At 35.8% G+C, this 13,107-nt stretch overlaps 1 protein-coding gene across 1 annotated transcript; it reads left to right on the forward strand.

Moving 5' to 3' along the window:
- The first annotated feature begins 1,412 nt into the window (after positions 1–1,412).
- On the forward strand, positions 1,413–4,189 carry LOC149205826 (uncharacterized). Its single transcript, XM_089395177.1, has 6 exons — positions 1,413–1,695; positions 1,826–1,866; positions 2,192–2,355; positions 2,459–2,555; positions 2,849–3,018; positions 3,262–4,189. The coding sequence occupies exons 1-6, from the start codon at positions 1,571–1,573 to the stop codon at positions 3,859–3,861; spliced, it is 1,197 nt and encodes a 398-aa protein (XP_089251303.1). The 5' UTR covers positions 1,413–1,570; the 3' UTR covers positions 3,862–4,189.
- Positions 4,190–13,107: the final 8,918 nt, after the last annotated feature.

Raw genomic sequence — 13,107 nt, forward strand, 5'->3', positions numbered from 1 at the left:
AGATTGCAGCCAGCCAATTTAAATCGGTGGAGCCAAAGAGCCCAGAATAGAAGGAAGTATGGAGGCAAGCGGCAGCCCGCAATCTTGAAAAATGCGACTGTTCCTCCACTTCCAAGTGTACCAGCATGTGAAGATGAAGAGAGCCTGCCAGTTGGGGCGTTGAGAGCCCCACCAAACGAAGGCTTCCTGAACCGAAGAGAAATGCATGTGAGGAAAGCCGTAGAGTAGGGATAGATCATACCAGATGGCCGAGGAGGCCGAGCAGCAAAAGAACATGTGGAAGTTCGTCTCCAGCTCCGTGAGACAAAGTTGACACCTGCCCGGACCAGTCCACCCCTTCTTTTGCAGTACATCCCATGCAAGGTTCCTGTTGTTGAAGAGGAGCCAGGAAAAAAGAATGGTTTTGAGAGGACAGGGTGCCTTCCAGAATTTGATTGGGAAGGTAGAGGGTAGAGGAGGCTGTGAAGCAATAACGGCAGAGTAGATGGTCCGGACAGAAATGGAACGGATGGTGTTATCAATAGACCATATGAGATTGTCTTTGGTGCCTAGTTGGAGGATCCCTCGGCCTGTGAATCTGGCGGTGAAGGAGAGCCATAGGGGGCGGAGGGCAGGGGGAATGGCTAATTGAAGATCAGATTTCCAGAGGGGTTCGAGGGAGGACCAAGATAGTTCATGTTGTTATTGCTTTATATGTTTAGAAATCTGAAAAAAATGAATATATTATGCATTTTTTATACTTGCCGATATTTGCTGATATTGCGAATAAGATATTTTCTGGACCCTCGCCGATACCAATATTTTCAACACTGGTTTAAATTGTATTTTTGAATGCTAAATAGAGTATATATAAGACCAAAAAAGAATTTTAACCATAATTTTTTTTGTTTGTTTTTTTTCCATATATAAATATATATGAAATTGATATCGATATAAATTAATTAACATAAATATTTAAATAATTTATTTAAATCTTTTATTAAAATATTTTAAAAAATATAAAATTTAAACATTTTATTTACAATTTTTTTTACTTTTGTTATTTTAATTTTTGTATTACTTTATTTTTATTTTAAAACACATATGACCAAACTTACACATCCCCTCCCTCGGTAAACTTTAAAATAAACCTATCGACTCAATAACTACCCAATCTGATACGTTGAAAATGCTAAGATTTACCTCCTTAAAATGAGAAGAACTACTTTCATGTTTCTTAAATATTGCAATTTTAAAAATGAAAACCATCCTATAACTTTCACATCCATAAAAACCTACAGCTTCCACCATGTTAATACGGAAAGCTATCACACCACGCTCCCGAAAGCTAACTCCAAGTTAGCAAAGCTCAGACCCGACGGTTGAAAAAGGGTTAGGTCTATTTTGGTTGCGATTGTGTATAAATAGTGACGCCATTGAATCACACTACTAGTCTGGCAAATTTTGCATTTTGATTGTTGAACCATTCATTATCAACATCTAGGGTTACCGAGGGTTCTTCGTAGCATCTGTGTCTTAGCTCGATCGCATTCGAAAGGGATCTTCTCTGTTGGTTTTTAAATAGCTTGTGATGGCTTCTTCGAAGGATCAGAAGACACAGGATGTCCATTCTAACGAGGATGGTGACTCAGAACGGGAGGAAAATGCCTCAGAAGAGCAAAAACAAGAAAAGAACAATGGAGTTTCCAGCCCTGGGTGAGGCCTTTTGCTTTTAACTCAGATCTGAGTAGACTCTGTAGGTTCCTTTGTAATTATTCGGCTAGTTCAGAGGGCTTGTTAAAAATGATTTTAGTTAACCTGCTTGTTTATGCCTTCTCTGTGACAGGAAAATCTTCATCGGCGGCCTGTCAAGGACTACGACGTCGAGTATGTTTTCCTATGCCCCAAGCTGTGAAGGGTTTTTTGTTTTTGCTTCTGTTTTCTTTAATGTTTACCTTTCTAGGTTGTCGAGGGTTTCTAGGGTTTTATGGTTGAATTTTTCTACGTTGTGCTGCTATATGGTTTCGTAGGCTATTTACGGGATTAATGGTTTCCAAATTTACAATAGGTGCATTTTAACCTGGAGAGTGTTCTCTTGAAAATTTTGCCGTATTCTTAAATTGGTTTTGCGCGTTGTTGGCTTCTTATTTGTTGTGTGATCCTTAAGTTTCGTTTTTATGGTTTTAATGAGAATATGTTGGATGTCCCGCAGGTGCTTTTACAAAGCATTTCAGTAAGTACGGGGAGCTAACGGACTCAGTTATAATGAAAGACCGCGTCAGTGGCCAGCCTCGTGGATTTGGGTTTGTGACTTATGCTGATCCCTCTGTCATAGACAAGGTTATACAGGACAAGCACGTTCTTGATGGAAAAGCGGTAGGCTTGTCTCCGTGTTTTATAAAGCATCCTGTTGATCAATAGTTTATTATTTTGTTATTTTTTTTTCAAATATGTATTCTGGAGGGTTGTTGCTTTTCAGGTTGAAATCAAAAGAACCATTCCAAGGGGGAATTCGTCCAAGGGCCCAAAGACGAAAAAAGTATTTGTGGGTGGTATACCTACATCAATTACTGAAGGTTGGTTCGTAAATCCCTAACTATTATTAGTTTACAGATCTATAGTTAGTTGAACTATTTCATACTCGAAATTGAGTGAAATTATGTTGATACGTTGCATTTAGTATAACAGTCTCGCTTGACATCTTCCTTTAGATATTACCATCTTGAGGGGTTGGTATGGAACTTAGATGCGGTCGATGTTTTCGTCCTGGCTGTAGGCTGTTTTCTAATTGTTGGTTTTAGAATGCATATTTACTTCAATGGGTAGCTTAAGAAGAATATAGGCTAAGCAGAATTCTTATATCTTACAGATGAGTTCAAGGACTACTTTTCCAAGTTTGGCAAAGTTGTAGAACATCAGATTATGCAGGATCGAGGCACTGGTCGTTCTAGGGGTTTTGGTTTTATTACTTTTGACAGTGAGCAGGCCGTAGAAGAGATTATGTCTCAAGGCAGAATGCTTGAACTAGGTGGAAAGCAGGTATTTTGTGATTTCGTCTCCTTGGTTATGGGCATCCTGCTCCCATACTGCTAGTATTTTATTTATAATTTAAATTTTTGGGAAGACATAGTGGGTTGGCTTAGTGCTACCACAGTCTAGCTCTTGGTTATCTTTAGTCCCATTCCTTTTGATTTAACATATATTTTTCTAGTTTTGTAGGTAAACATTTGCCTTAAGTTATGATTACAGTCCATAATCTAGGATGTTCATTAAATTTTGTAGGTGGAGATCAAGAAGGCTGAACCCAAGAAATCCCTGCCTGATGCTGGGCCTATTCATGGGATTGATAGTAGGCCTCCATTCATACCTGGTGGAGTTGGGGGCTTTGGGGATAGTTATAGTGGGTTTGGAGGGGCAGGTTATGGCAGCAACCCATATAGGTCAGCAGGAGGTTACGGTGATAGGCCTGGGGGATATGCTGGTGCCGGTTACGGAGCTCCTGATTATGGTAGGGCTTATGGAGGCTATAGTGGTGCTGGTTTAGGGGGCTATGCAGAAGATGCTTCTCGTGGCTATGGAGGTCGTGCTGGGTCTTATAGTGAAGGGTTTGGTGGCTATGGCAGTGGGCTACTGGCTGGCTATGGAGTTGGTGACGGCTATGGTGCCTATAGTGACAGTGGTTATGGTGGTAGTCTCGAGTCACGTGTTGGTCCCTATGGCAGTGGAGGTAGTCTTGACTCACGTGTTGGAGGTCCCTATGGTAGTGGAGGTAGTCTTGACTCACGTGTCGGAGGCCCCTATGGCAGTGGAGGTGCTTATGGGAGTGGAAGGGGAGCTTATGGAGGCAGTAGTAATGGTCGATATCACCCATATGCCAGGTAGAACAATTGGCATCAAAGGCTGTCTAAGCAGTAGTTATTAAGATCAGATACAGAAGTGAGCTTTTGAGCTCTAATCATTTCTATATATTTACATTTTGTAGGTTTTAGGTTTTGGTGATACAAATGCAGTGTCATTTGTAATCACAGATTGCAGTTATATTTTGCTCATGTATATTGGAGGATTCATTTCTGCTGTGTTCTAAGCAGTTTGCCCCTTTTGGATTTCTAGACAGTCTCTAGTCATAAATCACTTAATATTAATTGAAATTAACTAGCTATAATTGACCGGATTGTAACATTTTTGATTAATGGTGCTTCGATTTCATGCATGCTACTGCCTTTCTCTGTTTTTCAAGTCAATATTTAGTAATGTTTTTCTATTGATTATGCAATATTGAAATAGAAGTCTCATGAATTTGCAATTTAGTAATGTTTGATCTACAATTATTATTATGCTCTTATTTTGATGGATTGCTATTTATATCTCAATTTTATTTCATATATATATATATAAATGATTTGTTTATTATCATTGTTATATATGGTGTCATCAAATATTTTATAAATAAATATCATATTCAAGGTTTCGTTGTCTTTAGTTACAGAGAAATATATTGTTCCGTAGAGAGCTCTATGGTCTGTTTTTTTTTATAACTTATAATTAAAACTTTTAAGTAATATTTAGATGTTTCGGAATAACTTGAGGAACAACAATGTATATTTGCCATGAATACCATTTGTAAAGGCAGCAAACATTTGCCATAAATAATAGTGTTGGATACTGCCATGCATACTATGATTTAGGGGTGCATGGGATGTTATATATTGGAGGTTTTTGCTGTGAGTAACTTTGAATCATGGGTCATGGGTGGTTGCCTATATCCGTCAATAAGGTTTTCGTTTTCTTATAGATAAATCTGCAGGTTAGTTGACAGGCTTCCCATACTTGAAGTTTATAGAGATCTTCAGAGATGAAGATAAACGTTGTAGGCATCAAAGGAAAGCTGTATGGTCCATGAGAACAAGATACTAATATTTAGATGTCTTTATACCTGGTGGAGTTTTTTTCACTTATAATTAAAACTTTCAAGTAATTGTTTTGGAATAACTTCAGGAACAACAATGGATATTGCCATGAATACCATTTGGTAAAGGCACCATCATTTGCCATAAATAATAGTGTTGGATACTGCCATGCATACTATGTTTTCAGGGGAGCATGGGATGTTCTATATTGGAGGTTTTTGCTGTGAATAACTTTGAATCTCCCTTATTCCAAGGAATCATGGGTGGTTGCCTATATCCATCAATAAGGTTTTTGTTTTCTTATAGATAAATCTGCAGGTTAGTTGACAGGCTTCCCATACTTGAAGCATTTATAGAGATCTTCAGAGATGAAGATAAACGTTGTAGGCATCAAAGGAAAGCTGTACGGTCCATGAGAACAAGATACTAAAGCAGGGTTAGTTCCTTTTTCAAGCCTAGATTTTAGTGTAATAGGTGCTATGATTTTAGTTAAGATCATTTAGAGGTTATTTGGATAAAATCCTTTGTGGACGAGTTATTGTAGGATTATTGCAGTGTTGTGATTAATGTATTTTAGTTTGAAAATATAAATAGTTGTTACAGTTTGGGTGTTGTTGCCTTGCCTTTGCATTATAGTTTTTGGTTGCATCTGATCAGAATTTCTCAAATTAGGTTTGCTTAGGGGCTTTAGTCTAATCATGTTACTCTATCATTTGAGGTCCATGTAGTTATTAACGTATATTATTTGGGGTCTATATTGTCATTAGACTGAATAATGTTGACTGTAGATTGCTGATAACATTATTTTGTATCTATGAGTTTTTCTTGGAAAGATGGTTCTAGTCAAATCTATTATCTCTGTTATTTGCAATAAATGCTTTTTACAGCATGTCTTTTCTGATCTATGTAGTTTTGAAGGATGAAAAACTTGTAGTTGTGATGGAGTTATTTTGATATTATTTGTTAAACTTTTCATTTACCTGTGACATGAATTCAAGATCTCAGCAGTTATAGTTGACATTTGTTCATACATATATGAATGGTATCTTTGGCAGTTTTATCTTCAATGTCTGTTGCCTATTTTGTATGTCTTATTTTTTGTTTTATCTGTTGCAGCAATGACTTTCAGTGGTCTTCAATTTAACTTTGTGAAAGATTGACCTTTAGTGTATGTGCTGCACTAAAATAAGAGGTCAAGGTAGAAAGATATGTTAAAATGTGCAGGTAAGTAACTGAACTGTTGATGTTAATGCTTTTGATTATGGTTTTGCTTCTGTTTTTGAAACCTTCTGCCCACTTCTTTTTTAGAAATTACTCTTTTCCTGCAAGTTTCACTCTTAAATGTACAAAAATGTTAAAATGAAGGACCGTACACTAACTACAGCAGGGGATTTAAGATATATTTTGTACTCTGAGGTATATTTTGATTGAAAATGCTGTTACTTCTCAATGAATAGTGTTTCCCCATTTTGTTATTGACTATACCAAGTGTTCTGATACATTTGGATCCTTGCTGTCATTTCCTGTTTCTTGTTTCTGATAGTTGGGGCCACATAGCATGATCAAAGTACAAAAATTTATAATATACTGACAACAAAAATTACTGAGTCAACTGTCGACAAAAATATAGGTTTGTTACGGACTATTTCTCATCTTGAGGGTCATCTATATATGACTTTGCTCAGGGTTTGGGGATCTCCTCAAATAGTCAATCTGAAGCATATGCCCCACCTTCAGGGTTATTGGGCTTTCTTTTGATAAATGCTGTAAGAGCTAAGACATCGATTGTTATTGGTGACTTGATTATAATTATTCGTCTATTGTGCTGGCCCCTGCTGAGAGCAAGCTAGTCATCTTTAATCACTCAGATTCAAAAGGAGGTTTGCAGATTCCAGATCTGACAGGTTCTAAGAGAATAATACAATTGACAAAATGTGTATCTTGCCCTCTGCCTGGGCTCAGGTGAGATATTAGCAGATTGTGTGTTTGAGTGACTGTTTAGTCAATGGCGGTGGACTGCTCTGCGATGGTTTCTTCGGGGTAAGGTCATCTCTCTGTGTCCTGTCTGTGTATTTGAACTTGGACATCTGGTGCTTTGTTACTCTTATATTCTGGAAATTGGAAGTGTATATGGTGTCTGATGCCTTGGTGTTTTTCGAACTTTGGTTTCGACAAGGTGTTTGTTGCCTTGAAACTTTGGGTTCTGGTGAGCTTGAGTTGTTGTTCGGAGTGGTGATTTCAGGCATTCTTTTGTTTGGAGATTTGGGTGGGTGGCAGTGTCAAGTAGACCAGTGCAGACTAGTTTGTATCTTGCAGCTTGGTTCTTATGTGTATCAACATTAATCAACAGGAATTATCGCTCACAATGCCAATGGTTATGAACACCTTGGAACATCAGATGCAACAAATTCATGTCCTGAGAGTCCCTCAATAGTGAAAGAACATCAATATTATCCATGACCACTAAAGTCCTTGAAAATAAGCACCGATGTATCTCTCATAATGCAATGGACAAATGCAACAAATTCATTCCCCAGCAGTAACAGAGCCCCAATATTATACTAAAGTCGTTGAAAATGAGCACCAGTGTATCTCTCATAATGCTAATGGACATGAACAGCCTGGTGCAACTAAAGCAACATTCTTTTTTGAAATTAAAATTAGTCGCAGGTTTGTAATTTAATATTTCCCTCCTGGTTTTCTCAGTCTTCGACATTTGTTTCGGAATTTAATAGTCTCCTCAGCGTATTTTTTGATATTATACGTTCGACAGTTTCATGTGCTGCACTATTTGTTAGTTGCTTGTGTGCTATAATTTCTGTTATTATGCTTTACAGCATTTTTTTATAGGTATTCGTCAATTTCTGTCGTGAAAAGTTGATGGTAAATGTTAGCTATATTTTCATTAGTTTTTGTTTTTGATGATGTTATATATTTAAGCAGTAGTCTAATTGTTAGATGTTTTTGTTCTCTTGGTATTTTTGAATTTTATTGTTATTATAATTTTTTACGTTAAATTTTAGTTGGAAACACTTTGTTTTACTGATTTTCTTTTGCTTAAGATATAAAGGTATTTTTTGTCAAATGCAGAGGGGGAATTAGCCTAGATAACTCTCTCTTACTGTTATAAGAATTCTCTTATTTTTATAAGAATAAAAATAGAATTAAAAACAATTGAAATTAAAATTACATATTGTTATTATTATATTTATTAATTTTTGCGTTGTAATTATGGTAAACTTGACATCGTCAAGTTATGGGTGGTTATTATTGTGCTTCAAGTTTATGAGAACCCATTGTATTCATGTGAAATAGCCTATTTAAAAGGGGAGTACCCTAGATCCATTTCAAACCTAGATCCATCTCAACTTTGGAACTCTAAATCGGGATCAAATCTTTTGATATTCAAATTGCTGAATAAAAAATTGCCAAAGGTTTTTTTGCAGTGTGCATTAAGAAGAAAAAGGAAAAATAAATCTCATATGGATATTTTATTTTATTTGATTTGATTGGATTTGTTTTGATTTCATATCTACATATAAACTTTGCTTTGGTTTTGTATGTGAGCTCAATAAATTGTATTCAGAAAGAATGCTTATTTTCCTGGTAAAATCACGTCAGGTCGCCACATACATGTAGTTCAAAATTTCTTTTTCCTTATTGTGCATGTATCCATGTCTATACTTGCAACTTGGTGGCCTGCATTGCCCATTCGGCAAAACCGTTGTTTGTGTTGACAAACTGTCCAGAAGCATGATGGACATGCCTGGAACCATGAATGGGTCAAGGCAGTTCATACAAACCATTTTACAGTTCCACTATTTTTGTGCACCTTGTTTAAAAAGTTACTGTCCTCATCATACTCGTGCTTTTACCACACCTAGATGTAACCATACAACATGGAAAAATAACAAGCAGGTCTCTTTAAACTTATATGCAAACTTTTTTGCTCATAACTAATAGGCAGAAAGGTGGAACTGTTCACATTTACGAGGTTCCAGGCAAAATATCTATCATATGGGCTTTGGTAGGCTTTGGACAAAATGTCTGCATGGTGCTTATAATTAGCCCTCTCCAAAGAACTAATGGCCAACAAAATGACTTGATGAACTAGAAGTATTAATATATCTGACTTTAATATGCAGTCAAGTAAATCATTATTTAACAACATTGACCCAACTTCCTTTTACTTGGGAGTAAAAACTGAAAAAAATACAAATTAAAAACAATCAAAGTCAAGTATGAGAATAGAGTACTAGTTTAGGATAGTCACAATTTCTTGAATTACTTTATTGTTTTGAATCTTTTTATTTTATATTAATGGAATCTCGAGGTAAGTCTAGAGCCGACCATCTCTCATTTGACAACAATACCAATTTGACAACAATACCAATATGGCATGATGCACACAATTGTCTCCCAGACCAACAATACCAATATGGCATGATGCACACAATTGTCTCCCAGACCGTGCAAGAACCTAATGCACAAAGCGGTGGAACTTACTAAAAATTTACTCTTTGTTTTTTAATAAGCCCAAATAATATTGAATTTTCCAAAAATACATATCATCCAAAACGGTGGAACTTAATAAAAATTTATCATCCAAAACGGTGGAACTTAATAAAAATTTACTCTTTGTTTTTTAATAAGCCCAAATAATATTGAATTTTCCAAAAATACATATCATTTAGCCCAAATAATATTGAATTTTCCAAAAATACATATCATTTACTAAAAATTTACTCTTCTTTGTTTTTTAATAAGCCCAAATAATATTGAATTTTCCAAAAATACATATCAGCCAAAACGGTGGAACTTAATACATATCATCCAAAAACAAATAGTGAAAAGTCCCCCAATTGTCCCAATTATGTTTGTAATTCTCAACTATATTGAAATTTTCCAAAAATACATGACACCGAAAAAATAGTGAAAAGTCCCCCATTGTCGCAATTATGTTCGTAATTCTCAACCATATAAATGATACCAATGTGATTTCAGCATAAGAGTACATGAAAAAAAATCTAATTGCAAAAAAAATCAAATTGTATCCCACATTTACATGCAGATGGTATGCTACAAACTAACATCCAATTTCATTTTAAACAATTATAGAATATTTTGGTAAAAGCACACTAAAAGTTGGACTCCATGCAATTCTAATGTTATGTACCATGAAGACATGACGAAATCATCAAATTGTCCCAATAGGTGATGTAATGGAGTGTAATATGAAGCTTCTATTTCTTTTTGTTAATTGTTTTATACTCATTTAAAATGTGATCACTTTGAAAATAGTGATACACTTTTATTAATATTTGATTGGATACCACTTAATGATTTTCACTAAATGTGCCCTTTGTTATAGGTGAGTCACAGATACTCTTTTAATCTCTTAAATAGAGATAATTCACTTAATATGAATTGATATCAATACACATTCACTTGAGGTCAACATTGAAACATTTCTTTTAATATTTATATTATATTATCTTTTAAATTGCCATGTGTTAGCATTACACAACTCCATATTAAGCTATAGAAAATGCCACTTGTTACAAAGATGGGGAATTTTTCCATAACTATTACTTTCTTTTCGGTGTCTCACTTTCTTTCCGGTGTCTCAGTTAGTGATTGGTGGTCTAGCTTAGAGATGATCAAAGGTTTAGATAGATCATCCATTCCTCAACTAGTCTCCCAAATGGATAATGGTTAAAATTATTTCATCCCTAAAGTAACCAAAGATTTAATCAATGAATGGTTAAAGTTATTTCATCCCTAAAGTAACCAAAGATTTAATCAATGAATGTTGAATCTTAGGGAAATGGATTATTGTGAGGATTTAGATGAATTTTAATGGCTTTGCTAATGGTGATGTCTCATGGTGACCTTGAATAAATGATTGCATCATTAGATTATTATGCAACTATAACACCTTAGACCTCAAAAATTAGAATTCAAGAGTAAAGATAATGATCACCGTGTAATTCAACCCAATTTAAGTTGCATGCGTATGGATTGCTTGCATATTGCTGTAATTGATTTTATAACAAGTCATATCTACAAGAACACAATCCATTTTGGAAATGATAGGAGCGGTTCACATCTATCACAATAATTTCCAAGTAAACAACTTTGGAGATGAATTTTATGACATTATGGTTTCACCACAAACGTGCAAATTTTTAGTAATTTGGATTGGCATATTGGTGAATGTATTAATAAGCCCAAAAGCAAGGGAAAGTTTCTCATTGTGGTGATAAATAACATATTCCTTATCCTCCCCATAATAGAGAACAAAGTTAATTTTAGGAATATAACTTACATTTTTCATTTGGTTATTGAAGCTCTCCAATAATGAATTAATTTCCTTTTTTTGAGGATGTGAGCATTTCATTTTCATACTAACATTTGCCACATCATCACACCTGCGACCAGTAACTTTAGGCTCTAAATTTAAAAGGTATTTGGCCACATACTCTCCTAAAACAATATTGTGTTGAACTTTACGAGGACCAAGCAAAGCCCCCCACATCTCAACCCTTTGTTCTATTGGCATGTTCTTGATAAAGTCTTGTGCTTTTTCCAAAAAACCAACACAGCAAGCATAATGCTCCATTCTCGGTATAATCTCAAAATCATGAATCATTCGGACCAAGTATTGTTGACCTTTATCTGCTAGCCTCACATGGTTGTTGCATGCTCAAAGAACAACAACATGCATTCCATACCCCACCATCATGGCATTCCATGAGATTGCATCCCTTTTGGACATCATGTCAAACACTATCCGTGCACTGTTAATCCTCCCACATTTTTAGTACATATATAGGAGGGAATTTCCTGTAGACACGCTTGACTCAAAATGCATTCTCATTATTTGAATGTGGATCTCCTTGCCTTGTAGAGATACCAAAGAAAAGCATACTGGGTGAGCACTTGCCATGGTGATTGAATTTGGTTTCACTCTAGCCAGTTGCATTTCAAAAACCAATTTTAGAGCCTCGTTAGCATATCCATTTTGTGCATACCTTGCAATATCATATCCCACGTTACCAAATTTGACTTGATCCTTGCCTCTTCCATTTGATGGAAGGGTTTCATAGCATCATTGCAATTTAATTTCAGACTGTAACCTATAATTATTGAATTCCATTAGACGACATTTCTTCTGACATTTTTCAAACACACGACGTGCTAAGTCTATACTGCGACATTTGGCATATGTATCAACAAGAGAGCTGGCTATAAAAAATATATTGAATCCACTTTTGAGTGCATATTCATGTATTTCCTTTCCTTTTTCAAGCGCTGATAATTGGGCACAAGTCGGAAGAATACTCACAATGGTCACCAAATTAGGTTTTGTGCTTTTTTGTTGCATTTGTTGAAAGAGTCACAAGGCTTCATCAACATGCCCTTTCTGTGCAAACCCTCCAATCATAGACATCTAGAATACAACATCTCATTGGGATAATTTGTATAACACTTGGCATGCAAGCTCTACTTCTCCACATTTTACATACATGTATGTGAAAGCGCTTCCCACAAAAACATCTTCGAATTTATATCTCAATATATCGTCATGGATTCCCCTGTCTTTTTCTCATGTATGTCCCTTTTTCCCATGTTTGCTTGTCTGCCACAGTCCAGAGAGTGCAAATGCTTGTCATTTGTACGCCACGTGTCACAACATCATGATAAGTCCACAAAGTGTTTGTTTTGCGTTTTCACTCTTTTCTTTTCTGTGGACGTGTTTAAACTTGGAGTGTGTTGGTCTTCATTGTTATATCTTTTATGTTTGTTGGTTGGCTTGATTGTGCTTCTCATGAACCATGCCTTCACCAACATGGGCCAGCCAATGCGTCATTTGTTGCATTGGAAATATCACTTCACGTGAGTAGGCCCATGCACAATGTAGCGTAGGAGTAGTGTTTGCTTTCTTCCTTGTCTTTGCTTTTTGGTTTGCATGTTTGTTTGTTTGATGACTTCGTTTGGTATGTTTGCTTGCTCGCTTTGATTACTTGTTGTCTTTTCACTTTACTTTGTTTTGTTTGTTTCACTTTGTTATGTTTGCTTAATATCATGCTATTTTTGGTTTTCCCAATAAGTGTTGCCCTCTATTGAGTTTTGGCTTTTGAATGAATATGTCGCTGAGATCCAAAGAGTTTTGTGATACTACAACACTTGGCCAGTGCTGCATTCGTCTTCTTTGTGC

This window comes from Pinus tabuliformis, chromosome 1_2 (assembly GCF_031772625.1).
Source record: "Pinus tabuliformis cultivar Carrire ecotype Pingquan chromosome 1_2, CPIR1, whole genome shotgun sequence".
NCBI classification, from domain to species: domain Eukaryota; kingdom Viridiplantae; phylum Streptophyta; class Pinopsida; order Pinales; family Pinaceae; genus Pinus; species Pinus tabuliformis.